At 24.9% G+C, this 26,243-nt stretch overlaps 2 protein-coding genes and 1 long non-coding RNA gene across 5 annotated transcripts in view; 2 read left to right on the top strand and 1 right to left on the bottom strand.

Moving 5' to 3' along the window:
• Positions 1-26,243, bottom strand: part of LOC145945592 (uncharacterized) — a 290,305-nt gene that overhangs the window by 239,747 nt on the left and 24,315 nt on the right. The gene's annotated exons all lie outside the window — the stretch shown is intronic.
• On the top strand, positions 614-9,537 carry LOC145945525 (aminopeptidase N-like). Its single transcript, XM_083054586.1, has 11 exons — positions 614-762; positions 1,433-1,882; positions 2,624-2,807; positions 3,279-3,336; positions 3,764-3,845; positions 4,493-4,857; positions 5,790-6,085; positions 6,159-6,331; positions 6,597-6,956; positions 7,068-7,137; positions 9,496-9,537. Exons 1-11 carry the CDS (start codon positions 614-616, stop codon positions 9,535-9,537), a joined length of 2,229 nt encoding a protein of 742 aa, XP_082910712.1.
• LOC145945648 (aminopeptidase N-like) lies at positions 9,504-24,031 on the top strand. Of its 3 annotated transcripts, none has more exons than XM_083054723.1 (13): positions 9,504-9,594; positions 10,471-10,593; positions 12,746-12,794; positions 13,549-14,019; positions 14,823-15,006; positions 15,452-15,611; positions 15,907-15,979; positions 17,616-17,989; positions 18,437-18,726; positions 21,755-21,960; positions 22,414-22,746; positions 22,847-22,916; positions 23,738-24,031. In XM_083054723.1, the coding sequence occupies exons 2-13, from the start codon at positions 10,536-10,538 to the stop codon at positions 23,876-23,878; spliced, it is 2,409 nt and encodes an 802-aa protein (XP_082910849.1). In that variant the 5' UTR covers positions 9,504-9,594; positions 10,471-10,535; the 3' UTR covers positions 23,879-24,031. The 3 variants fall into 3 exon arrangements, with proteins under 3 accessions (XP_082910849.1, XP_082910847.1, XP_082910846.1); XM_083054721.1 differs by having other exon boundaries at positions 12,701-12,794; XM_083054720.1 differs by lacking the exon at positions 9,504-9,594 and having other exon boundaries at positions 10,515-10,593; positions 12,364-12,794.

Here is a 26,243-nt window from a genome sequence, read left to right as displayed (position 1 = left end):
GTTGTTGATTGACTGTCAAGGGATAAAAATAGTTTTCGAGGTATTTTAAAAGTATGCTGAAGCCATCTGAAATAATGTTTGATCGAAATATTTTTCCACTTAAAAATGACATCTAAGAATTTTTAGTGTGTTTTCTCGCCTATGACGTCACAATTCCAACATGGTCGACGAAGATCCAGGAGCCTTAACATGTTCTATACTGCTGTGTTGTGTTCTTACTTACTATTCTCTTAGCAAGGAAACGTTTTTGCAGATATCTAAGATGAGACTTGTCACGATGTTCCAAAAATTGTCATTAAATAGTTTATTATATATTTTTGTAATGGCAATGGCTTTTTCTGATACCGATAAAAATGCGAAGACTAAATGGCATAGTGTAACTGGATATCATTCCTTGACCTGTCTGATACCGCTTCATTATAACTTTAATATATCACTGGTGTCAGATTACTTGTTTCAAGGAGAGTCCGAAGCCGCTTTCTATATTAAATGTCCAATGCAAAACCTAATTTTCTTTATATCACAATATACAAAATTAACTGAACTATATTTAAAGTCGACTTACAAAGGTATAATCTATACACCAAAGCGTTTATATAAACGTGAAGAGCGAATGGTCATTCTTAATTTAACCAAACAATTATTGCCTGAAAAAAACTTGGAATGCGGATTTTATACTCTATATACTAAGTTTTTGAACCATATTAATGACACAGTAGAGTTTTCACAAACTTGGTACACAGGCGGAAAAGAAAATAAAATGTGAGTATAAGGTATATTAGAAAAATAAGCTTTTATATAAAATAAATATAATATATATATAATATATATATATATATATATATATATATATATATATATATATATAATACATTATACTGTTGGTACGATTTACTAAATTAATTTTTTTATTTAGACATTCGTTTTTTTCTTTATATTTAGATGGACAATTGATAAAAATATTATCAAATTTTATAATTACATTGAAATAATACTTATTTATTTACGAATTGAGAACTTTTGTAGAAAATGAGACTTTTTGTTACAATTTTTTAATTTTTTTGTTAGAGTACGATTTAAAAACTAATGGTACAATTTAGCAAACCGGTATTGTAAATCGTAAAACCAGATACTACTTTAAAAAAGTTTTTAATTTACGATATGAAACAATGATAAATTTCTGTTAATGTTTAGCGTATATGGTTGACTAAGAACCTTAGATTAAAATAAATAAAAAAATTTTGTCATTTCTTTGATAGTTTGATTGCAATTTTAATATTTAAGGAGTACGATTTAGCATACTTTTGCCTATATATAATAATAAGATAATAAACTTAATGCTACAAAATATTATTCTTCTCAAATTTGTACATTCTGCGATTCTTAATATTTCTATACCAACAATTGTTAAAAATTTGTTAAAATGTTTTAGATTTGTTGCAACATTATTTCAACGCAGAAAAGTCCTATTATTTCCATGTTGGGAAGAGTCGAAATTACGTGCCACCTTTAAGATTTCAGTAGAACACGATAAAAAATACACATTTTTATCGAATATGCCGATACAAGGATACAAATCTGTTGATGATGACAGGGTATTGACACTGTTCGACAAGACCCCTCCGATGTTTACAAACGATATAACATTAATTATGATGTCCAATCTGTACGGAATTATTTATAAGACGGAAACCAAGACCAATATGTGGTGCAGATCGAATTTGATACCATACATGAAATTGGCGCAATATGTTGTCGGTAATGTAACTTTATATTTAGAAGACAATTGGAAAATCTTCAAAAGCGTCCCAAAAGTGGATTATGTCGTTGTTCCGACTTTCGAAGACAAAATCTGGCCGACTTTGGGACTGCGACTTTACAAGTAATATATGCATACATTTAAGAAATAGTCATAATTATAACTCATTAAAATGTATTTTATTTTCAGCTTTTAAAAGTAAAAAATTAAAAGACATGCATTTTTCTACGGTTATTGTTAGGATTAAAGAGAAGCTTAATAAAAGAGAGATTTATAACATTTCCCGGTTATTTTAACATTTAGAAAAAATTTAATAATTCAGAAATATATGTACATTGATGCTTAAAGTAATTTCCATAAATGATTTTAATTAATAATGATAACACATGTATTATAATATTATAGTGAAATTATAAAATAATTACTATTTATATTTATCATGTAATATATAGCTACATTTATTTATTCACAAATTCATAAAATTAATTTAAAATTAATTGAATTACTATATACAACTTTAAGTTTTAATGTTAAGGACATACGTTTATATCTTTATTATTGAACTTAATATTATGTATGAATATAATGTCTATATTTTTTTGTATTAATCAAAGAATTGTGTTAGAAAATTTAAAAGAAAAAATATGGGGAAAATAAATGTCTGCTTATTATATTTTTGAGAAAGAGAGATAAAGAGAAATGCACGTAAAGTTAAATAAAATAATTAGATATAATTAACATAATACATAAAAATACATTGTTATAAAAAATTAAATTTTTTTTGTTTATCAAAGTGTAATTAATTCATTAATGCAAGCTTATAACAAAAAATATATTGACAATCCTATTGTATACAATTTTCAGTGAAACATATGTTATTCACAATGAAGAAATACATCCTGCTGCGTTTAAAAATATAGTAATGCGCACAATAGCTCATGATATAGTATATCAATGGTTCGGTGAGCTCTTCAGTCCGTCTTGTTGTACTCACTGGTGGTTAAACGAGGGTTTCATTATATTCCTCGAAATGTATATCCTCGACAAGGTTATTATATTATATTATATTATTATTATAAATTATTATTATAAATTTCTAAACGCTAATTACAAGACATTTTCTGTTGATGTGACAACATGAAAAGATCTGAAATTATATCCCTTTTATTCGTTAAGAATAAAATAATAGAAGAAATTAGCCGAAATAGCCAAAAATTATTAAATAATTTTTTTTTCAATTTCTTAACAATATCTTAACAATTTAAAAAGAAACATTAGAACAGATAATAAATATATTTAAATTTTGTATTATAATTTAAAATATCTGGCAAGCTTATTTTTTGAATAATTTTAATAACATTTTTTATATGTCAAATACTTACACATTATGTGTAAATTTATAAATACTATAAAATTATATACTATTATATTATATAAAATATAAATGTTTTTTTTAGATATAACAAATAATATTGCATATATTAGTGCATATTTTTAATGCAAGCTTGTTTTTCTTTAGACTTTTCCAAATTCCCGGATAATGGACTTGTTCATAGTTCAAATTCAACATGAATCTCGTCATCAAGACATTAAATTTCTTTACGATATTTATAATATATTTATTCCTGGTATATTTAAAGTTAAATCGTTTACTCCTTATCGTATTTCAGGTATGTATATATATCTAAATTATAATTTGATTACTTTAAAATATATACATATATATATTTATATAAAAAATTTGTAAATAATATAAATAAACAATAGTTAAATTGCTAATCATAAATATATAAGAAAAAATTTTAAAATTTAAATTTTACATTTAATTTTTCTTATTTTAATTTTGCTGCAATGAAAACAAGCTTTTTTAATTTAAAATTAGTTCTTCTTTAACTACTATAAGCTGCTCATGAATTTATAAGAACACCGTGTGTTAAAATTATTTAAAATATACATAATTATACATATTTATGTGTAATTATACAGTTTATATTATTATAATAGGATTCATTATGTGGCGCAATCTAGAACTTATAGTTCCTCATAATGCATTTTGGACGAGTATCAACACTTACGTAAACACGAGGTAAGTGACAAACATATATTGTAATATAATAATTATATATCATAAAAAAATATACTGGAAAATATATTTAAAAAAAAAAAATGTATCCATATAAACTTTTCTAAACAAAAGATAAAAAGATATACCTTAAGTGCATGAAAATCTTATGAGTATCCAAACTTGCGTATTTAACAAACAAAATTTTTCAAAATAAAAAATTGGTAAAAGCTGATAAAAAATTAAATCTATCAACAAAATAGTTAACAAAAACAGACGAGATCAATTATAATAAGAATACATATACACAAGTAGACAGATAAAGTACACAATAATATATATTGTACTTTTTTAAATATAAAACACTAAAACATGCCAATAAAATTATTAAGTAATTAATTGAAAAAATAAAATTATAGAGCATGATATATATTAAAGCATTATTTTATGCATTATTTACTGACCTAAACTTTATTCTATAAAAAATCAACCGCTGCTTTAAATTGATCTTTATAAGAGTCAAAATTAATATTAATATCAAAATGAAAGTCATTCGAGCTATATTCGTTAAAATAAATAATTTTATTTTCATTTATTTTAATGTGAATCAATTATATTGTATGTGAATCAATTATATTGTATGTTAATTTCCACAATATTGAATTTTACAGGTTGGCATATTTCAATTTGACACATCCCGATGATCTATGGAACATTATGCAGACTGACATAGATAAATTAAAAATTGAGAACTACAAACTGAACGTAACACGGATAATGAAAATTTGGAGTACACAGATGTCTTCTCCTGTGCTAAATGTGACACGAAATTATTTTGTCGGTCTCGTGAACATAACGAAAGACAAATTTGATCAAGCACCCTATTTTATACCCATCACTTATACTACCGAAACGAAACTCAATTTTAACATAAGTATACCAACTATCGATTATTGTTTAACAGAGTCAAATCCAGAGTTAAATATACCTATTAATGCTAAAGATAAATGGATCATTGTCAACATACAACAAACTGGTAAATATTAAATTATAATAGTATTCTTATTACTATCCTTATTTTCCCTTTTATTATACAAAAAATTATCTTTATTATATATTTCAATTTTAATTAATAAATATTTCTTTTATAAAGATTGAAATTATATTTCACAAATTACAAATAATAAAATTCTTTTCAAGTATTATGCATTATTTTGCCGTTAAATTTATACAATTCTGTACATTGCTTAATTTCTTGAAGCTTAAGGCTCCTGGGTTCTTGTCGCGGCCATGTTGGATTGTGACGTCAGAGGCGAGAAAGCACACGCTGAAAATTCATAGATACCATTTTTAAATGAAAAGATATTTCGATGAAACACTATTTCAGATGACTTTAGAGTGCACTTTTAAAATACCTCGAAAACTATTTTTTTCCCTTGACAGTCAATCAACAATCGTAGAATAATCGTGATAATATCAGACTTTGTTATGCGGAATGACTGCGCATGTGCAAAGACCAGACGGATTGGGTCTCATATTACAGTCATTTTACAGCTGTTGCTTGATTATAAAGGGAAGAGGATAATTTTCGAGATATTTTATGAGTGTGCTGAAACCATTCGAAGTGCTATTTCATCGAAATATTTTTTTATTTTGATATGGCATCTAAGAATTTATAGCGTGTGTTTGCTCGCCTCTGACGTCACAATTTCAACATGGTCGGCGAGGAGCCAGGAGCCTTAATTTTTTATTTAAATTAACGACGCAAAATAATTTTATAATTGATAATATTGATAAGAAATTTGCATTTTTAACAATAATATACCTATGTATAAAAATATTAATTTCTTATATAGCTTTACATGCTTAAAAAATATATATAAGGAAATAAAATATATACAATTCAAAATATTTTTTATTATATTCATTTAAAGAAATAATAAATAAAATCTATTTATTTAATAATAGGATACTATCGCGTCAACTATGATCCCGAGAATTGGCGAAGAATTGCACGTTATTTGAATTCAGAAAATTATACAAATATACATGTTCTCAATCGAGCTCAAATTATCGATGACGCGTTTCATCTTGCGCTAGAGAGAAAACAGAATTTCTCCATTTTTTGGGAACTTGCGAGCTATTTACCGAGAAGAGAGAAAGATTTTATAGCATGGTACCCTATGATAAAATTTTTGGAATACACTTCGTGTCTTTTTGCATTTTCAAAAATACCTGAATTTTCTCTCAATCCTGTACTCGAGGTAAATTTATCGACAAAATCGTAGTAGATATTGTAATAGTTTTGGTGAATAAGAATGCGTATTTTTTGCATAGAAAGTACTAGTGAAAATAGAAAATTTGTTCGAACCCATAGAAGAACAAATGTACGATCAAATGGAACCCGTCAAAGACGATTTTAGTAAATTTTTAAAACAGGAACTCGCAAAATGGGGATGTGTTATCGGTAATAAGTTGTGCATAGAAATGGCCAAACATAAATTGGAATTGTATGTACAAAATCGTTCAATAAATAAGTAAGTTTTCCTTTAATCTTAATTTATTTCTGTGTAGGTATTTTTTTTATATCTCGTACGCGTATATTAGATATATATTAAGTTAAAGAAAAGGCCAAAATATAAAATCAAATGTGTATATGAATTTTTTTTGGATATTTATATTAATAAATATTTATATTAATAAAGAAACTATATACAGTAAACATCGATATTAGATATGTTGAAAACTACAATCTTTCTTTTCTGTATGTCGTAGAATTATGCTTGGATGGCATAAATGGACATTCTGTAATGGTTTAAAGACAGCAACTGTTGATACATGGTTTTCTGTATTTTTGATGGCAGCTGGGTCATACATAGAAGAATTTGATCATAAAATGTTGGAATCCCTCAGTTGTTCGGAAAATATCAATATTATCTTTCAGCATCTGTTTACAATATCGGAACTTGAATACACAGTGTTAAGACATAATAAACACAAGATGCCTCCACATAAAATACAGCGTAAAGTTTATATTGTAACTGCTAATATGTTTCTTTCCACTCTTGCAAGACATACTAGGAACATTACAATACTTAAAGAAATATTGAAGAATTATGAAAATATACAACATAGGTAATAACGTCCATTCTATAAAAATATATTGCACCTAACTATGAAAGTTTATTATGCATATGTGTGAATTATAAATCTAATATAATATATTGTTTTTTTGTTCTCATATAGTCAAGTCAGCTTGAGTGCAGCATTCATTGTGATTATTAATAATGTGTATTCTATAGAACAACTTGATGAGGTAAATATTATCTTATAATTTTCTCTACGATTTTTTTATACTTATTAATAATCTTTACATTTATTATACTTATTAATAAAGTTTCAATGTGATGTTTATTTATTTATTTTCCATTGAAATGTATCACATATCTTATATAGTATGATACACAATATTTTTCTGTTTATTTTATACATGTTTTTCTATTATTGATATAATTATGCTAATTATTTGCAAAAATGTCGCATTTGCTTTCTATGATTAATTATAAAATTATTTATTGATAAAAAATATAAAAATTAAAATAAAACTTATTTCAGATAAGTAATTTCGCAAATAATACAATACCACACTTATATTCGAAGATTCTATACAAGACAAACGTACGAACATTTCAGTTCGCCCATCATTTAATATTTCTTAATAGTTTGTACGAAAAGGAAATACGTCAATTTGAATTCTTAGGACCCGAACTTCTATTTCACTATGAAAACTTACAAAAATCCAAAATAGACATATTTAATGAGACTTACGTATTTAGTGATAGTGATATAGATCCAGCTATTAATATGCACCATTATATATACAATAGAATGTACATTATAGATTTTTAATTTTTTATATATTTATAATACATTTTATATTTAGTATTTATTAATATAAATTATTTATTACATGCAATGTTTTCAATAATTTTATTAATTGTTTTCAATTTTTGTAAACATTTTAAATGTTAATTTTTATTATATTATTATATTATTTTTATTATATATTATATTATATTAATTATTAAAACGTCGACATGTAAAATTAATACGAGATATTAAATTTAATATAAATAAATGTTTTAATGACCTATTATTAATATTTAATTATTATATTATATTTAATGTAATAATTAATATTAATATTAGTATTTTATATTACGATTTTATATTAATTTAAATAAAAACTAGTATTTTATTCTTAATATATTTATAATATTATAAATTAATTACTTTTAATTTTATTATAAAATAACGAAAATTATATAACAAGATTTAATAATAATTTTAATGCCAAAAATATATATATATTTGTATATGTTTATTTTGAATTTAAAAAATGTTTTCATGTTTTTTTAAATGCATAATATTATTGAATAATATCGCCGCAAATTTCCTTTTTATATACATATATAAACTTTTTCTAATGTAAAATATTCTTACTCGTAAAAAATATATCTCATTAAACTAATTACTACATGTTTTAATTTTTTTTCTACTATACAAAGAAGAGTCGCTCTTTAAAATAACAGCAGTACAATATGAAGAATTAATTAAATACATGGAATCACACTCTGAATTCGCAGCAAATAAATATTTAATAAAAGAAGGAAAAATTTGTTCTTTTAATTTTTTCCAGATAAATAAAATTTCGAAATACACACACATATCATTAAAATATGTATATATAAATGTTTTATACAAAGGTTTTATTTTATGTATAAACATCTTTAAACATTTTTGGACACGTAACTACTTCAATTCTTTTTTAAACAATTTTCTGATTATAATTATAATATTATTTATTATAGTAATGATATAAGAACACATTATTTATTTCATAGGCTCTGAAAAATATTAATATTTTGAATGTGACAATTCATGATTTGCGTTGAAAAATGAGACGCGACATAATTCGCAATTTTCAGAACACATTTCTTAGCAAAATTATATTTTTTAGTAATCTAGCAAAAAATTCAACAGTAGATGTTTTCCAGTAGATGTTTTTATTTACATATAATGCATCCAACAATTTATTCGATTATTAATAAGTAAGTCCTGATTGTTATTAATATAATTATCATTAATTTGATTAATTATCATTATTATAAATTAAATCAGATGATATCACAAATTCAGCATTTGTTAAACAGCATTTTATGTATTAAACTTAATAGTAGGATTGTATCCTCGTTATCTAAACAATATTTTCAGGTTGTACAGATTTAAATAAATTTTTATTAAATAATATTATTATATATTACAGTTTGATATATTATATTTGCACAATTAGCAGTTACTATATTTTTTTCAATAACGATTATGTTCAATTATTTTTATTAAACCAATTAATTTTTTCTTAACATCTTTTACTTTTTTCATATAAAAGTATTAATAACATCATGAGAGATTGAATATTTTATGAGATATTTATAGTTTATGTAAAATTATATCAAATTGAAATATAAAATATCTTGTAAACTACATTCACTTTTTGGAAGGATTGTTAATCTGAACTCTTAAGCTACTTTGTTCTGATTGGGTAGTCGATAATTCGCAGTGCGACACAAGCTTTAAGGAGATATTTACATAATATGTTATCATATACCGTCAGTATTTGATGGTCGTTCAAAGACGTAAGATCGAGATTGAGTGATACTTTCGGCTACCACTTTTGGCTATATAAAATAACGGCTCGTGATACAACAAACATGTAAGTAAAATACTGAATATTTAGATACTTATTACATATATATGTATAAAAATATGTAGAGAAAACATGATTAGAGAATGTTTATTTTCTAAAAGATATATTATTTTGTTTCTAAGAAAACAACTTTATATTCTTTTATTTCAATTATTGTCTTTATTCTTCCCATATTGTAGTTAACGCAAAAACATTTAAATTTGAATTGTAATAACGCCTTTTAATTATTTTAACAAATTACAAATTAAGAACAAATTGCTTTGTTTAATACATTTAATTTTTAATGGATATCGAGAGTCGATGTCTTTTGTATAATTATGTTAAACTATGTTAAATATGTAATAAATATGGAAAAGAACAAGCACAATGGATGTTAATTTTTCTTCTAAAAAAATGTGTATACAACAATAATGAAAAGATTTTATGCGTCTTATTTTACTTAAGCTTGATCGGATTAGCTCAAAAAACGTATAAGTAGCAAACAAAATTTAAAATAAGTTTAACTGTTTGCAACAGCTATTTCTTTGTTTTTTTTTCTACAATATACGAAAACTATAGATTTCCAGTATTGGCAATGAATTTCGGAACGTAGCTTATTTGTATATGACTTACAAATGACACATAAATCTGATATTAATAACATATTGATAAACATATATCAAACACATAACAGACAAAGCCCAGTTATTAGAAGAAATTATTTTCTACATTCTTGTGTTAAAATCTATATATTATATATTTATAACTTCGAATAAAGTTTTGAAAAAGGCTTATTTTCGATGAATCGCTTTATTTCAGGTTAAAATTTAAGCCTAAAGAAAATTTTAGCTTTAAAAAATATTTTTAAAAAATAAGGTAATAAATAGAAAATGTTGTTTACAGATTCAACTGTTTGAGGACACAATTTAGCTTACATAGTGGAACTAAAACAATTAACTTGAATGTAAATGCTTCGCACAACTATAATTTATATTCTGCACATTTTATTTATCATCAAAATCCAAGGTAAGTATTCAGTTGCTTTGATTTAGTAAGGCTACACGAATATAGCTTTTGGTATAGTTATATATTGATTCACATTATCATAATAATAAAATTAATTTGAATTAAATATTTTCTTAAAAAAAAATTGAATTTTTTTGTTATTTTTTATTATTTTTCACGTAAGTAGTATTTATTTACCATTTGTGCTATAATTTTTCGTTTCAGTTTTCGATATTTCAATTATTATTATTATTATTATTATTATTATTATTATTACCTTCCATTTATTAATAATATATTTATTATTTCAATTTATCATTTATAATTCAAATTATTTATATATGAATTATAGTTTTTATTCTTTCATTAGTATTTTTAATTTCAAAATCTATCTAATAAAACTAATGTTGTTTTACATAAGAAATAAAAAAATCAGAAGTTACAATACAATTGCAAAATAGTATTAGCAATTATTTATCTGATAAAATACACATATAATCAAAATTACTGCTTGTGTGTGTGTGTGTTAAAAGCGTTTTCGATAATTACAGAAAGTACAAATGAGACGAAATCAAAAATATATCATTAAATTAAAGAATAAATAGTAGGTATTGTGAATAAATATTAATGTTAGTTTACAATATGATTAAAGTAAAAATTTAATTTCACAATTTAAAATTTTCAAGCCAATAAGAGAGTGTGCAAGAAAAGTTATTGTCTTCTTTTAGTTTTGAGATAGAGCTAATTTTTATTTGCGTTTCTGACTTAAAATATATTAGAAAATTTAAATTGTATTTTTCACATGAGTTTCAATTCCACCAAAGCGCATTTTAAAGAGAAAAGTTTGAATATTTCCATTTTCATCTCATTGAGCTACGTCAACTGATTCGAGCCGTGCAGTTCAGGAAAGCGAACTTTCCATTTATCAGAATTTCAAACTCTCACTCATCTGTCAATTTTTATTGCAAAACTGATCATTCCACGTAATCGGCACCAAAATTTTCTCAAAACTACAAACTTTAAGCTTCATTTTCATTTTTTAAATAAATCGATATAATTATTAGCTGAGTTATAAATTTTTAAACTTTCACAATTTTTTACTACTTTATAAGTGCACCGCCTTTTTTTTGGTCGAGTGCATTTAACTGTTATCAAAGAAACAACATTCAACAAAGGAGCGAGAAAATACTCACTGAAAATTTTTGTGTGCCATTTTCAGATCAAAAAATATTATAATACAATTTTAGATGGATTTAATATATCTCTAAAATATTCCGAAAACTATTTTTTTCCGTTTATAATCAATTAACAACTCTAATGTAATTGAAATGAGGACCAGTTCATTTGGTCCTTGCACATGCGCAGTCATTCCGCATGACAAAGTCTGCTGTTTCAATTATTTTCCGTTTGTTGATTGACTGTCAAAGAAAACAATTTTTCGGAGTATTTTAAAAGTATGCTAAAACCATCTAACGTTATGTTTCATCAAAATATCTTTTTATACAAAAATGGCACGTAAATATTCTCAATATGTATTTTTTCGCCTGTGATGTCAAAACGTGGCCGTGGCGAGTACCAAAAAGTCTTAACATAAAACGAAATATATATAAAGAAATATTCATAAAAGTATACAACTATTTAAATAGATTGCATATTTTTTTAAATAACTGCAATTATTTGATATGTTTATCTTTCCTCGAACGGAAGTAGGCAGTTTTGCATTTTTCTTATATTTTTACTTGTTGTCTATTTATGTTTCTTATTTCAATTTTAATTAAAATGTGTTTGCAGATATTTAAAGCAAAAACTGACATGATGTTCCCAAAGCTGTCATTAATTATTTTATTACACGTCGTTGTAATGGCAATGACTTTTTCGTCGAACTGTCTGGTACCATTTCATTATAATTTGAAACTAAAATTAGAATCAAGAGAAAAGTTAAAGGGCGAGTCCAATATCTTAGTTTCCTTAAATTGTGCAACTCAAAACATAACTTTTCAAGTATCAACTTTGATGACTATATTGAACATGAATATAAAGTCGTTAATGAATTCAAAATTATATACACCAAGTTATATAAAAAGGTTAAGAAATGGTACTGCCGTTTTTAATTTCGCTAATCAATTAGAGCCTGAAAACGACTTTGAATATGGACCTTATTTTGTGAATATAGAATTTGAAAACCTCATATCTGCACGTTGGTACGAACATAAACAGGAAGAGTGAGTAAATATAAAGATATATTAAAAATAAGCAATAAATACATAAATATATATAAATAATATATAAATATATGTATTAGTGCATACAATATAAATACATACATATACAGGGTGTATCTGAAATGCACTAAACTTTAGGAGCGTATTCTAGAGGTCAAAATAAGACTTTTTTTTCCCTATGAACATGGGTCCGCAAATGAGCCCCCCACCCCCCGAGCTAAAATTCGAAAATGTGTAAAGTTTCATGATATACGTTTTTATTTTTTCATTTTAGTGGCTTACTTTACTTCATAATTTACTGGGCTATACCAAATTTCAACCTTTTGCCATTTTTTTTTCTGAAATACAGCCAATTTTCAATTTTTTCCCCAAACTTTAGCGGCCTCTAGCTCGGAGGGGGGTTTATTTGAGGACCCATGTTCATAGGAAAAAAAGTCTTATTTTGACCTCTAGAATACGCTCCTAAAGTTTAATGCATCATTTCAGATACACCCTGTATATACATATATATATATATATGTATATAATATTAATATTATATTTGTTTTGTTGTGTTTGTGTATGTATGTGTATGAGTAATAAAATACATATATAATAATAAAAAATAATGAATAATGAGCGATAAATATTATCTTTTTTTTAACATTATTTATATATTGCTCTGGCACATTCTGCAATGTTTCTCTAATAATTGATGTAATGGAAATCGCTGAAAAGTTGTCAATTTCTAGAGCATTTTATTAAAATGTGATAGGTGGATGATCCTGATAATAAATCACCCGCGAACAGCCCGAGTATTTTTTCCATGTTTCGACGAAACGGATTTAAGTATCAACTATAATATTTCTGTAGAACACGAGAAAGGATATAATGCTTTATCGAACATGCCGGTACGAGAATACGAATTTGAAGCCAACGACACGATAATGTTTACATATTTTAAAACGACACCTAGAATATCTCCAAACAATGTAGCAGTTTTGATATATAAAAATTACGTTGTGCATCCGATTAACATTTATAATGAGAAAGGGACTGCTATCACGACGTGGTGCAGACCGGATTTGGCACGTGACGTGAACTTCGGTTTACATGTTGCTGCAATGATTGATTTGCGTTTAAAGAGCGAACGGAATATCCTGAAAGATGTTTCAAAAGTGGATTATGTCGCCTTTCCGAATTTCAAGAACAAAATTTGGTGGACCTGGGGTCTGGTTATTTACAAGTAATACATACATTCTAGAAATAATTGTAAACATATATGAATATATATTTAAAATATTATATTATTATTTTTAAAATTCAAAATTCAAAGATATGCATTTTTTTACTTCTATTGTTACATCTGATGGCTTAATTAAATAGAGACTTATTACGGTATTTATCCAATTATTTATTTATTTTAAAAATTTCGAGAACAGTATATTTTATGTAATTCGGAAATATGGACCCTTATCAATGCTCAAGTAATTTCTAAGCGATTATAATAAATTATTATAAAACACATACATATATAATATTTACTTATAAATCAATTACCGAATAACTTACATTTATATGTAATAGCCATACAATAATTGAGAAATTTGTTTGTTGTTATATCAAACTAAGAATTCAAATATTATCAACAATTTGACACTATTCTGAGTTTTTATGTTAAAGATATAAGTTTCTGTTCTTATTATTAAACTCATTGTATGGCTTCCATTGTGGTACCATTTCTTTATTTTTTATATATTAATTGAAAATTTGCAAGAAGACTTATTCTATCACTTCAAGAAATAATAATGATAACCAAAAATATTGAAAAATTTAATTCTAATATTTATTTCAATTTTAAGAAAGAAAGAAATAAAATTAAAATAATTACATATATTTAACATATATAATACATTAAATAAATTATTACAAAAATTAACAACTTTTTTGTATATTAATGTTTAATTAATCCATTCTTAAGTTTATTAAAATTTTAGTTGTGGTTCGAAATAATAAACATATTAATTATTATTTACAAACAATTTTCAGTGAAGCAGATATTACCTACAACGAGAAATTACATCTTCCTGCGCATAAATATATAATGATGCTCTCAATAGCTCATGATATAATATCTCAATGGTATGGCTACCTCTTCGATCCGCTTCATTTGTCTCACGGGTGGTTAAACGAGGGCTTTATTCTGTTTTTTGAAACGTTTATCGTCGATCAGGTATTAATTTCTAACGTTAATTATAAGAAAATTTTGGTTGAAATTTGGTTGTGACAAGATAAAAAATTTTGAAATTGTTTTCTCATTTGATGAAGGTATAGAAGGAATGTTATTATATTATCTTTTTCACTATCTTGCAACATCATCACTATTTGAATAAGAACATTATAGAGCAGATAAGAAATATACTTATAATTTGTTATTGGATTTTAAGAAGAACTTGCGTTTATATTTTCTAATTCAACAATAATAATCTTCATCAAATTGTTAAATAATTGTATACACATTTTACTAAAATTTTTTAAAATATAATTTAAATTAGTATATAAAATAGCAATGGTTGCATTAGAAATAGCTAATAATTTTATACATTATTACTTATTATTAATGTGATTTTCTTTTTTTAACATTTTATATTTATTTGAATACATTTATATATCTGTAGGCTTTACCAGATTCCCGCATGATGGACTTGTTCGTAGTTCAGGCTAAATATGAGTCTCAGTTTTTAACAACAAACGTTACAATGGATACAAATAATTTTACGAAAGATGCATACGATATATTTAAAATTAATTCAATTTTTACTTTTCCTTCTTTTAAAGGTATGTATGTGTGTATGTATGTACATTTAAATCAATCAAATGCAATTTTATATTTATTTTATCTTATAATTAGTTCTCTCTCTCTCTCTCTCTCTCTCTCTCTCTCTCTCTCTCTCTCTCTCTCTCTCTCTCTCTCTCTCTCTCTCTCTGTCTCTCTCTGTCTCTCTCTCTGTCTCTCTCTCTCACTCTTCTTCTCTCTCTTATATATTTAGTATTATTAGTTATGTTTACATAAACATCATGGATTACATATATTTAAAATGTATGCAATTACACATACTTTATATTTTTATAGGAGCCCTTATATGGCGCATGTTACATAGTGTATCTTCCTATATATTTTGGACATCTATCAATACGTATGTAGAGTGAGTGTTACTTATGTTATATTATAGTAATTATAAGAATTTCCTTAAATATGGACTCCCAAATTTGTCAACAAAATAGTTTAGAAAACAGTTAAGAACTATTATAATAAAAATATATAAACACAAATACTCAGATAAAGTACACAAAAGTACATGTATAGGGGAAGGTTGCTTATATTGGACCAGTTTTCAATTTTTTTTTTTTCATAACTTGCAGAAACTTAATAAAAATGGATTATAAACTGATTGGGATTTATCTTTGATCTGTTGGTAATATTCTATGTTTTTTTTGAGATTTTTTGCACAACAATTTCTATTGCGGATACGTCTTTTTTAAAACCTCTGCAAATGGTAAAATTTTTTCAACCAGTTGCCAAAATTGTACCACGGGGTTTCCCAAATTGTACCGTGTTTCTTTTATCGTACCGATATGATTTAATTAAAAACTGTGAAGGTATAAAAATAAAATACAAATAATTTGAATAAATACATGTAATTGATACCACAGTTCGTGTACAAAGCAAAAAAAATTTATTTAATTAAAAAATAAACATTAAAATTACAATAATGAAACATTTTTAAAAACTTAACTTAAAAATCAATTAAGATCACAGTTTGTACCTATACAAAACTAAAAAAAAAAATTTTTTTTATTAAAAAATAAACATTAAAATTACAAAAATAAAACATTTTTATTATTAAAAAATTTAATTAAGAAATAAACAACCATTAAACAAAAATCTGTTTTTCAATTAAAACAAAAAATTAATATAGCTAACACAAAAGAAATCAAATGAACTGCTTTCTATAGAGAACAAAAGTCACAGATGTAGTCTTTTCCGGGAATAATGTTAGCACAAGAAAAAGAAGGGAAATTGTATCCTACAATTCCTAAATTTTATCGGTACAATATAGGCAACTAATAGGTGGTACGATTTAAGAGACTAGTCGTGTTTTTCATATTATGGTAGCAAAATATACACAGAGTAAGGCTATGTCTAAACTGTGCCATGCAAATATGCCAATTTTAATGTAGTATAAAAATGACAAGCAGCTAAATTAATACACCTATTGAAACTTTTTAAATGCCTTATGTAAAAGTGGGTAAAACTTACTTCTAAAACTAAAAAAACTGTAATTTGATCTTTTTAAACAAATGCTTTCGTGAACAAACATTCGCTTCCGTGTACTAACTTTATGGCGTTAGGTGAACCTCGCATAATACACAAATGGCGCTAGGCCTTCGGATTCTATGAAATATAGAAATGGTACAATTTGAGAGCCGGTACAATATCGGCGACTTTCCCCTATGTATTGCACCTTTTTATATAAAAAAAACTCTAAAATATACTATTAAAATAATTAAGTATTTAATTATAAAAATAGAATTATGGTTTGCATCAAATATATTAGCATTATTTTATGCAATTTGCTGATTTGAACTTTATTCTGTAAGAAAATCGATCATTATTTTAAATCAATTGACATTTATATATAGTCAAAGTCAACATAAATATCAAAGTCAAAGTTATTCAAGCTGCATCCGTTAAAACGAATAATAATAATTTTATATTTTCCTAATGCGAAACAATTATATTATGTTGCATTTATTGCCAAAATATGTTAAACTTTACAGTCTTCACAACTTTAATTCTCCCAATGATCTGTGGAACGTTATGCAGAATGAGACAAAAAAAAACAATGTTTACGATGTATGTTACCTTCAGAACGTGAAAGAGATGATGAAAATTTGGTCTACACAAAAGTATTGTCCTGTGCTAAATGTGACACGAGATTATTCTAACGATCAAGTGATAATATCGAGAGAGTTTGACGGCAAATTCAATGAAACACCATATTTTATACCCGTCACCTATACTATGGACACAGACATCAATTTTAACATAAATTGGCCAAATATTAATGATTGTTTAACGAACTCAACACCGACGTTGGAAATACCCCTTGATAGAGAAGTTAAATGGATCATTGTCAACATACAACAAACTGGTAAGTATTAAATAAATAATAATATAAATTATAATATATTAATATTATCTCTCTTTCTCATTACAAAAATTCTTTTTATATTACACATATTTATGCTTATATTTTTATTAATTTTGGAATTATAATACAAAATATAATATTTTTTAAATTATTTTGCAATATTACCATTAAATATGTACGTTAAGGTGGATAATATTTTCTAGTTGTAATTAATTTAAATTTATACAATTTTGTACACAAATTTTATTTTTTCAGAGATTACTTATTTAATTTAATTATGGCACCTTTTTATTATAACATGTATGTTTGTACATATATGTTCAATTTCTACATAAATTAGTTCATATGGGTTTAAAACAATATGCATAAATAAAATTAATGTAATTCGAAATTGTTTTTATATTATACATTTTAAAAAATTGATAAAATTTATCTGTTTAATAATAGGATACTATCGCGTCAACTATGATAAGGAGAATTGGCAAAGACTTGCACGTTATTTAAATTCTACAAACTATACTAATATACATGTTCTTAATCGAGCGCAAATCATCGATGACGCATTCTATATGGCGATGAATGGAAAACTTGATTTCGCCATCTTCTGGGAACTTGCGAGCTACTTATGGCGAGAGAAAGATTACGTAGCATGGTACCCTATGATCAAAACTTTTCAATATACATCGATTATTTTTGCATTTTCAAATAAATTAGTTGATCTTCCCGATTCGCTCCAGGTACTGTCAATAAGAAAGTACGAGGCGCATTTTTAAAGCAGGTTCCGTTTAGAAATAAAAAAAAGATCTTAACATAAAAATAATTTAGTACAACCAAAAAACTTCTACAAGGTTACTTTATTTTTCTACATAATAATTATTGACTTCCACGCATTTCTGATATCGTTTCAACAACTCCCTTATTCCTTTGTCTTAAAAGTCTGCCGCCTTTGTTTTGAACCAGTTAGTAACACTGTTCTGATATCAAAAATGCGTAGAATCAATGATGATTATGCGGAAAAATAAAGTAAGATTGTAGAAGTTTTTTGGCTATAATAAATTTTTTTATTTGTTAAGATCTTGTTTTTATTTTAAAACGGACCTTACTTTAAAATTACGCTTCGTACATCAACAAAATTGTGTTTTGTGTTGTATATTAGGTCAATAAGGATACAAATTTGTATCATTAACAAAGTTATATGATAACAATTTTACATCATAATTCTAACTTGCTTAAATAATAAGTTGTTAAGTAATTAAAAATAAAATATTAAACATAATTATATAATTCGAAAATCTTACAATAATGTGGTTTTTTTTTCAGAGTCAAAATGTAACAAATTAATAGTGGCTTTGTTATGTTCACAGTATTTTTTCTTTAATCGGAAACATAATAACGCCATTTGTAACAAATTTAACTTTACATTTTATTTCAGTAATGCGTTAAAACAAATTTTAAATATATCTCTACAGTTACTTTTGAGTTTAGTGTTGGCATACTTTCTAACATACATATATGTGCAAACGCACACACTAAAAGCATTAAATGCTTCTAAATATTACGATACAATTTGAAAATATTGTTTTTTAATCACTAGTTTATATAATATAAATTGTATTTATTTTGTATTTATTTTGTAATATTTTTGTCTTTTGTATACAAATTCATACATATTAGAAATGAATTTAAACATAAAATTTAATTTAATTTATAATTTATAATATTTGACTGAAATTTTGAATCTGCATAAAGTTAAAAGTGTAAAAAGTAGCGATTTTTTTCAAATTCAAATTAATCTGTTATAATATTAAACTAAAAAATTTATTTTTATGTATTTAAATACTTACTTTTTTCATTATGAAGACAAATTTTTTTACAATGTTTTTTAAAAACAGAGATGTTTCTCCGATTAAAAAATATGAAGATTGACAATTACAAAATTATTATGTATTTTCTATATAGATATTGAAATTAAATCGCTTTTATTATATTTTTAAAGAAAACTGTAGTATTTAAAAAATTTTTGTGTTTTATGCAAAGAACTTAACTTTAATAGCATTAAAAAGAAGACGAAAATTGTAACAACACGATAACACAAGTTCCTTTACAATATCGACTACGAATGACAATATTAGTAATTTAAAATCTATAATGGGAAACGCAATAATGAATTATTTATATAAAACAATTTTTCCAACGTTATCTTTTTTTTTACAAAAAGTTTAATTTAAAAAGACATTTGATTTTCAACGTGTAATTAAATGATATTAATGCGTCAGTATCAAGAAAAAATTAATTTTTTGTTGAAACTGGTTCCTAATTCATGGGGCACATTTCCTGGTCCCATAACAAAAAATTGAATAACTTTCAATTCGAAATTTTATTTTTATTAACCGTGCTTAAATAAACATATATTAATATAACTTTATTAATTATTATATCACATTTCACTTAGGAAATTATATCTCAAATATATATTTTGATATTGATAATAATTATAATAAGGTTATAATTTCTACCCAATTTTTGTAGATAGTACAATAAATGAATAATTAAGAACAATAAAAAATAAAGTAAAAGGTCCTTCAAAAATAACAATTAAATGTAAAATATAACAGGCATACAGGGTTGTTAAAACGCAGATCAAGTATCTCAATATGTGGTAATACTAATGTATTTTATTAGTAACGGTTGGATACAAAGAACGTGAAAATTTATAGGAACTTGATAATAAAAAACAATAACGTTAACGTGTATATAGTAAAACCTATACATTACACGTATAACATTCCACAGTCAAGAATAATCTTTTTGTATGATCCAGATTCGGATTCTTCAACTAATTCCAATTCCCTTTGAAAATTCTCGTAACAATAACATTGTAATAAAAATGGAACCTTTGTCATTTACAAAAAGCCCAGTCTATACTAAATAAAAAAGACGGGTGGTTTGGCAACTTATCATCGATTACCATACTGTATAAAGTACAATGATTTTGACCATTGGTAGAATGCTCCCCTTTAACTTATCTTGAACTTGATTTTTCCCTTTTTTTGCATCCTCATAGAGAAAGCTTTGTTTTCGATTTTGTTTTTACATGCAGACTATGTTAATAATTCGTCTAATTATTTAAGTTAAGTTTTAATAATTATCTATGAGCTAAAGATGTCCACAATAATGGCCAAGGCGTTCGCGTTGTTTGTATCCAATCGTTATTAATAAAATACATTAGTATTACCACATACTGAGAAACATTATCTGCGTCTTAACAATCACGCTGGTATGTTTTATATCGTTTACATTTAATTAAATAATTAAGTAAATAATAGATATTAAAATTTGTTTTATCATAAAATGTTATTGACAGATATAAAAAATTTAAACTAAATTTTTGTTTCAAAAAAATATATTACGATTTTTGATAAATCTCATAATTGCAAAACATTTATTAAATAATTCATTTGTGCAAATTTAAAATTTCTTACCTATTACGTATTTTTTCTTGAATAATTAAATATTAGAAAAATTTTAATTACGTAAATAATAAACATATAAAAATGTATATATTTTATTAAAATAAATTTGAATGTATTTAAACAATATATAAAATTTTTAAGGGATTAATTAATTTGGAGTAAATTTTAATCATTTACGAAAATAAAATAGTCTAGTCAATAAGAATGTATATTTTTTACATATATATTCTATATGTTTGTAACTTATTTTAAGACTGAAATTTATAAAAAGTTATTTATTATCAAATTTTAGGAAGTATTGGAGAAAATAAGAAACCTGTTTCGATTTATACCCCGGAATACATACGATCAAATGATACAAACTAACAACGATCTTGATCAATTTTTAAAACAAGAACTCGCAAGAATCGCATGTATTATGAATAATGCTTTGTGCATTAAAGCAGCTCAACGTCAAGTAGAATTATATTTACATAATACTACAGAAAATATGTACTCGTAAGTGTCTTTTAATCATTATATTTCTCAGTATCTTTTTAAATTTTGTACGCTTATATTTGATATATTTAATACTGGAGAAAGAAACCATGCAAAATCAAATATAAATACATGGATGTATATATTTACGTATATACACTCGGCCAAACAAAAAAATACACTTGATAAATAGTAAAAAATTTGAAAGTTGGAGAATTTATAATATAGCTAATAATTATGATATTGAGGTGCTTAAAAAACAAAAATAAAGCTTCAAGGCTGTAGTCTGTTTGAGAAAATTTTAGTGCCAATATGTGGAATGATCAGTTATGCAATGACAAATGACAGAGTGAGAACTGCAAAACTGATAAATAGAAGTTCCACTTTCGTGAATTGCATGGCGTAAATCAGTTGATGTAGCTCAATGGGATAAAAAGCACGTAAAAATTCAAAATTCTTTTCTGTATTGTGCAGAATTTTACCTGGGTGGCAGAAATGGACTTACTGTAATGGTTTAAAGTATGCGAAAATTACTACATGGATTTCTGTATGGGAGGAAGCATCCAGAATATACAAAGAAAGATCTGATTATAAAATGTTGGAGGGCCTTATTTGTACCGAGCAAACCCAAATAATTTTATATTATCTGTTTCAATTAGCAAACTTCAAAAATAATTTTGAAGATAAAGAAACTAAAACAATAGCAAAAGAAACAGAGCGTAAAGTTAAGTCTTTAACTGCTAATATTTATCTTTCTATTCTTTCGAGACATGCTAAGAACATTAGAATACTTGAACTAAAGTTGAGGTAAGAACATTCTTTTAAATAAAATTATATTATTTATTATCGTACAGATTTATTATGTATGTGTTAATTATAAATCTATACATATTATTTGTTCTTATAGTCATGTCAATATAAATGCAGCATTAATTGTGGCTGTTAATAATGCATATTTATCCGAACAATTTGACGAGGTAAATTTTACCCCTATTTATAAAGTTTTCATTAATATATAAATCTTTTATTAAAATGTGTTAAATATATTGTATTATATTATATATATTCAACAGATGTTATATTTTATGTATATAATGTACGTATTTTTCTCTTTCATATTGTTAGATATTTTATACACGGTTTCATTTTAATTTCTTCAGGAAAATGTTTTCGAAATGAAACAAAATACAAAAAAAATGTCGAAATAAAAATGTAAAATTTCCTGCTGAAAAGAAATTGTCTCTACTGACTGATTTCTAAGAGCGCGAATTTCGAGATCATTTGAAGATCATTTATGTTTCCTTTTTTAAAAGGAGAGCTTCATTTTTATAAATAAATAAATTCTTTGCAATATTTAGCGTAAAAAGTTATTAGGATAAGATGACCAAAAAGTGAATAGTTTACGAGATATTTTATACTTTAATATGACATTAATTATGACTTATCTCGTAAAAAATATTCTTTTTTGATTATTGTACTTCAATAATTTTATGCATAAAATAATGATAGAAATCAATTGGTGTAAAAAAAACACATAGTTGTTTGTAAGAAAAAATATGTAGCTGCTAACTGCTAATTAAAAACTTTTACAAGCGTCAACTTATTTCCTCCTTGAAATCTTACAACTTTGATTTAATCATTTTTATTAGTATTTCGCTTAATTTCAGAGATATTTGCCTGGGGAAATTAAAATGAAACACTCTGCATATCGATATAATTACTTATGCTTATTGTTTAATAGTCTTCATCAAATAATATCAAATTTCTAATATCAAATTTAAAATAATATTTATTTCAGATATACAAATTCGCAAAAACATTTCATATATCACCATTACGTTTGGAACATATTGCACACACGATCCGAATACGTATTCGTAAGATTTCGGAACAGGTGACATTTTTGCATAATTTGTATCAGAAGTCCAGGCTTCATTGAATTATTAAAGGTGCAACTGTAACACATATACATTAACAGCTGCAATTGTAAAACACCCATTACTTATTATATCTTCAAAAATATATCATAGATAATTAAAATAATTTCTTACATATTTATAATGCTTTACATATTTAATATTTTGTTCTAAAAATACTTCTATGTCAATTTGATTTTAATTATTTTCTTGATTGTTCTTAGTTATATTGTATTATATTTTAAATGTATTTAATGTTAAAGCTCTTATATTATTAGTTTAGTATTTATATAAGCATTAATATAATATTTACGTAATGTTTATTATACATACATACATACATATATATACATATATATATATATATATTTACATAAAATATGTAAATATGATTTTTTGTATATTTATTATATAATGCCTTATTAAATATTAATACTGCGAGATATGTACTATAAAAAAAATATAAGATATTAAATTTAATATACATATACCTAGAAATTATAGACATTAACATTTTGATGAGTTATTATTAATATTTACTTAGTACATTTAATGTAATAATTAATATTAATATATTAGCATTACTATTTTATATTAATTTGTATGTTAATTTTTATTATAATGTAATAGTTAATATTAATATTAGCATTACTGTTTTATATTAATTTTTATAAGAATTTGTATTTGATTATTAATATATTTATAATATTATATGTTGTTTTAATTTTTTTGTGACTTCCCTGCTCACGAGTTTGATTCTCGTATAAATCTCATATAATTGCTTTGGTCCAAATCTCCAATCGCCTGAGCTGATTCCACCTATTTCGAGCGCGCCCCGCTTCAGCCAACAAAGTACTATTTAAAATCGTCCACTAATGAAAAGTGAAATAACGATAAGAAAAATCGATCGGAGAGAGAGAGAGAGAGAATGGTTTTGAAATAATTTTTGGAATTTATTCTGAAGTTTATTCTTTTTCGATTTTATCGTTATCAATACTATTTATATTATATTTGCGCAGGTATAATTTTTAAAGAGTGAGGAAGAGGGTACCGGTATAACATTGAAATAGGGAAAGGTGCGACAAAGCGGGATCACGAATTTCATCATCAACTCTCGAGATCTTAAGTGATTCGCGAAGATGGAGTAGGGAGAAATCACGAATCTCACCGTGAGTACAGGAGATCCTGAGCGATTTCCGGGAAAGAGGGAAAAAAAGTGAGAGAGAGAGAGAGAGAGAGAGAGAGAGAGAGATATCTGCTGCTGTGTCGTTTCACTGGTCATGTTTTCGTATTTTATTATATGTATTCCGCCTTATTAATTATTTTCTCTTCTCTCCGTTTTTTATCTATTTCCCTAATAAGAAAGCCCGTTCTGGTCGTGCGAAAGAAAAGAATCGTGGAGTCCACAGGACTTAACAATAGCATTAAAATAAGAAAAACGAAAATAGTAACAATACGATAACGCAAGTTGCTTTACAATATCGGCAACGAATGACTGTAACGAATTAATTTAAAATTTATAATAGTAAACGATAATGAATTATTTTTATAAAGTAATTTTCCCAACTTTATCTTTTACGTTGTAAAAAACTTAATTTTAAGAGACATTTAAATTTTAACGAACAAGTAAAATGCTGATATAAGTGCAGTTTCAAGAATAAATTAATTCTTTATTGAAATTAATTTGTAATGCATGGGGCACTTTTATTCATCCTTAACAAGAAATTAATTAAATCTTAAATCTTAATAATCATTTATTAATATTACTCTATTACTTATTAATCACATTTCTTTTAGAAAAGTAAGAATAATAAAATGAGTGAAAATATTGCTAGTCGTATCGCTAAATGTAATGTATAATTTTTAAAGCCAGATTTTGATTCTAGATATATTAGCTAGATATAGTTATATAGTTTTCTTTTGTAAAAGAGTGTATAAAAAAATCTGGCAAAATATACAAAAATAAAACAATATTGTAGGAAAAAAGAATTTACGATATGTTGCTCTTGTTTTGCACTAAATTATACAAATTATCACAGTAAAATACAAAGATAATAATAAATAAATCACTGATAGTTATTTTAATCTTATATCCTAATAACATTCTTAATTTTCCTAAATTTCGACAAATTCGATGTCTACAGAGGTGATCAATTTATCGCGTCAAAAACGTCTGTAACTTCATAAATCATTTAACAACTTCGAATTTTGCAGTCATATTTCTAATTTCTGTTGTGTATATTTTTTATTTGAAATTTTCCAAGATATATATTGCATTGTTTGTTTAAATAATACTACTTACCTATAGCTTTTGATTATTATAGTCACATTATATAGTTGAAAGCTATCTTAACATTGAAACATCTATGTTTTAAAGGAAAAAAAAGA

Source organism: Prenolepis imparis, unplaced genomic scaffold, assembly GCF_030444845.1.
Source record: "Prenolepis imparis isolate NDT839.2.m4 unplaced genomic scaffold, iyPreImpa1.0 SCAF_14, whole genome shotgun sequence".
Classification (NCBI taxonomy): Eukaryota; Metazoa; Arthropoda; class Insecta; order Hymenoptera; family Formicidae; genus Prenolepis; species Prenolepis imparis.
Note: the sequence above shows the minus strand (reverse complement) of the source record. Positions and strands in the feature narration are given on the sequence as shown.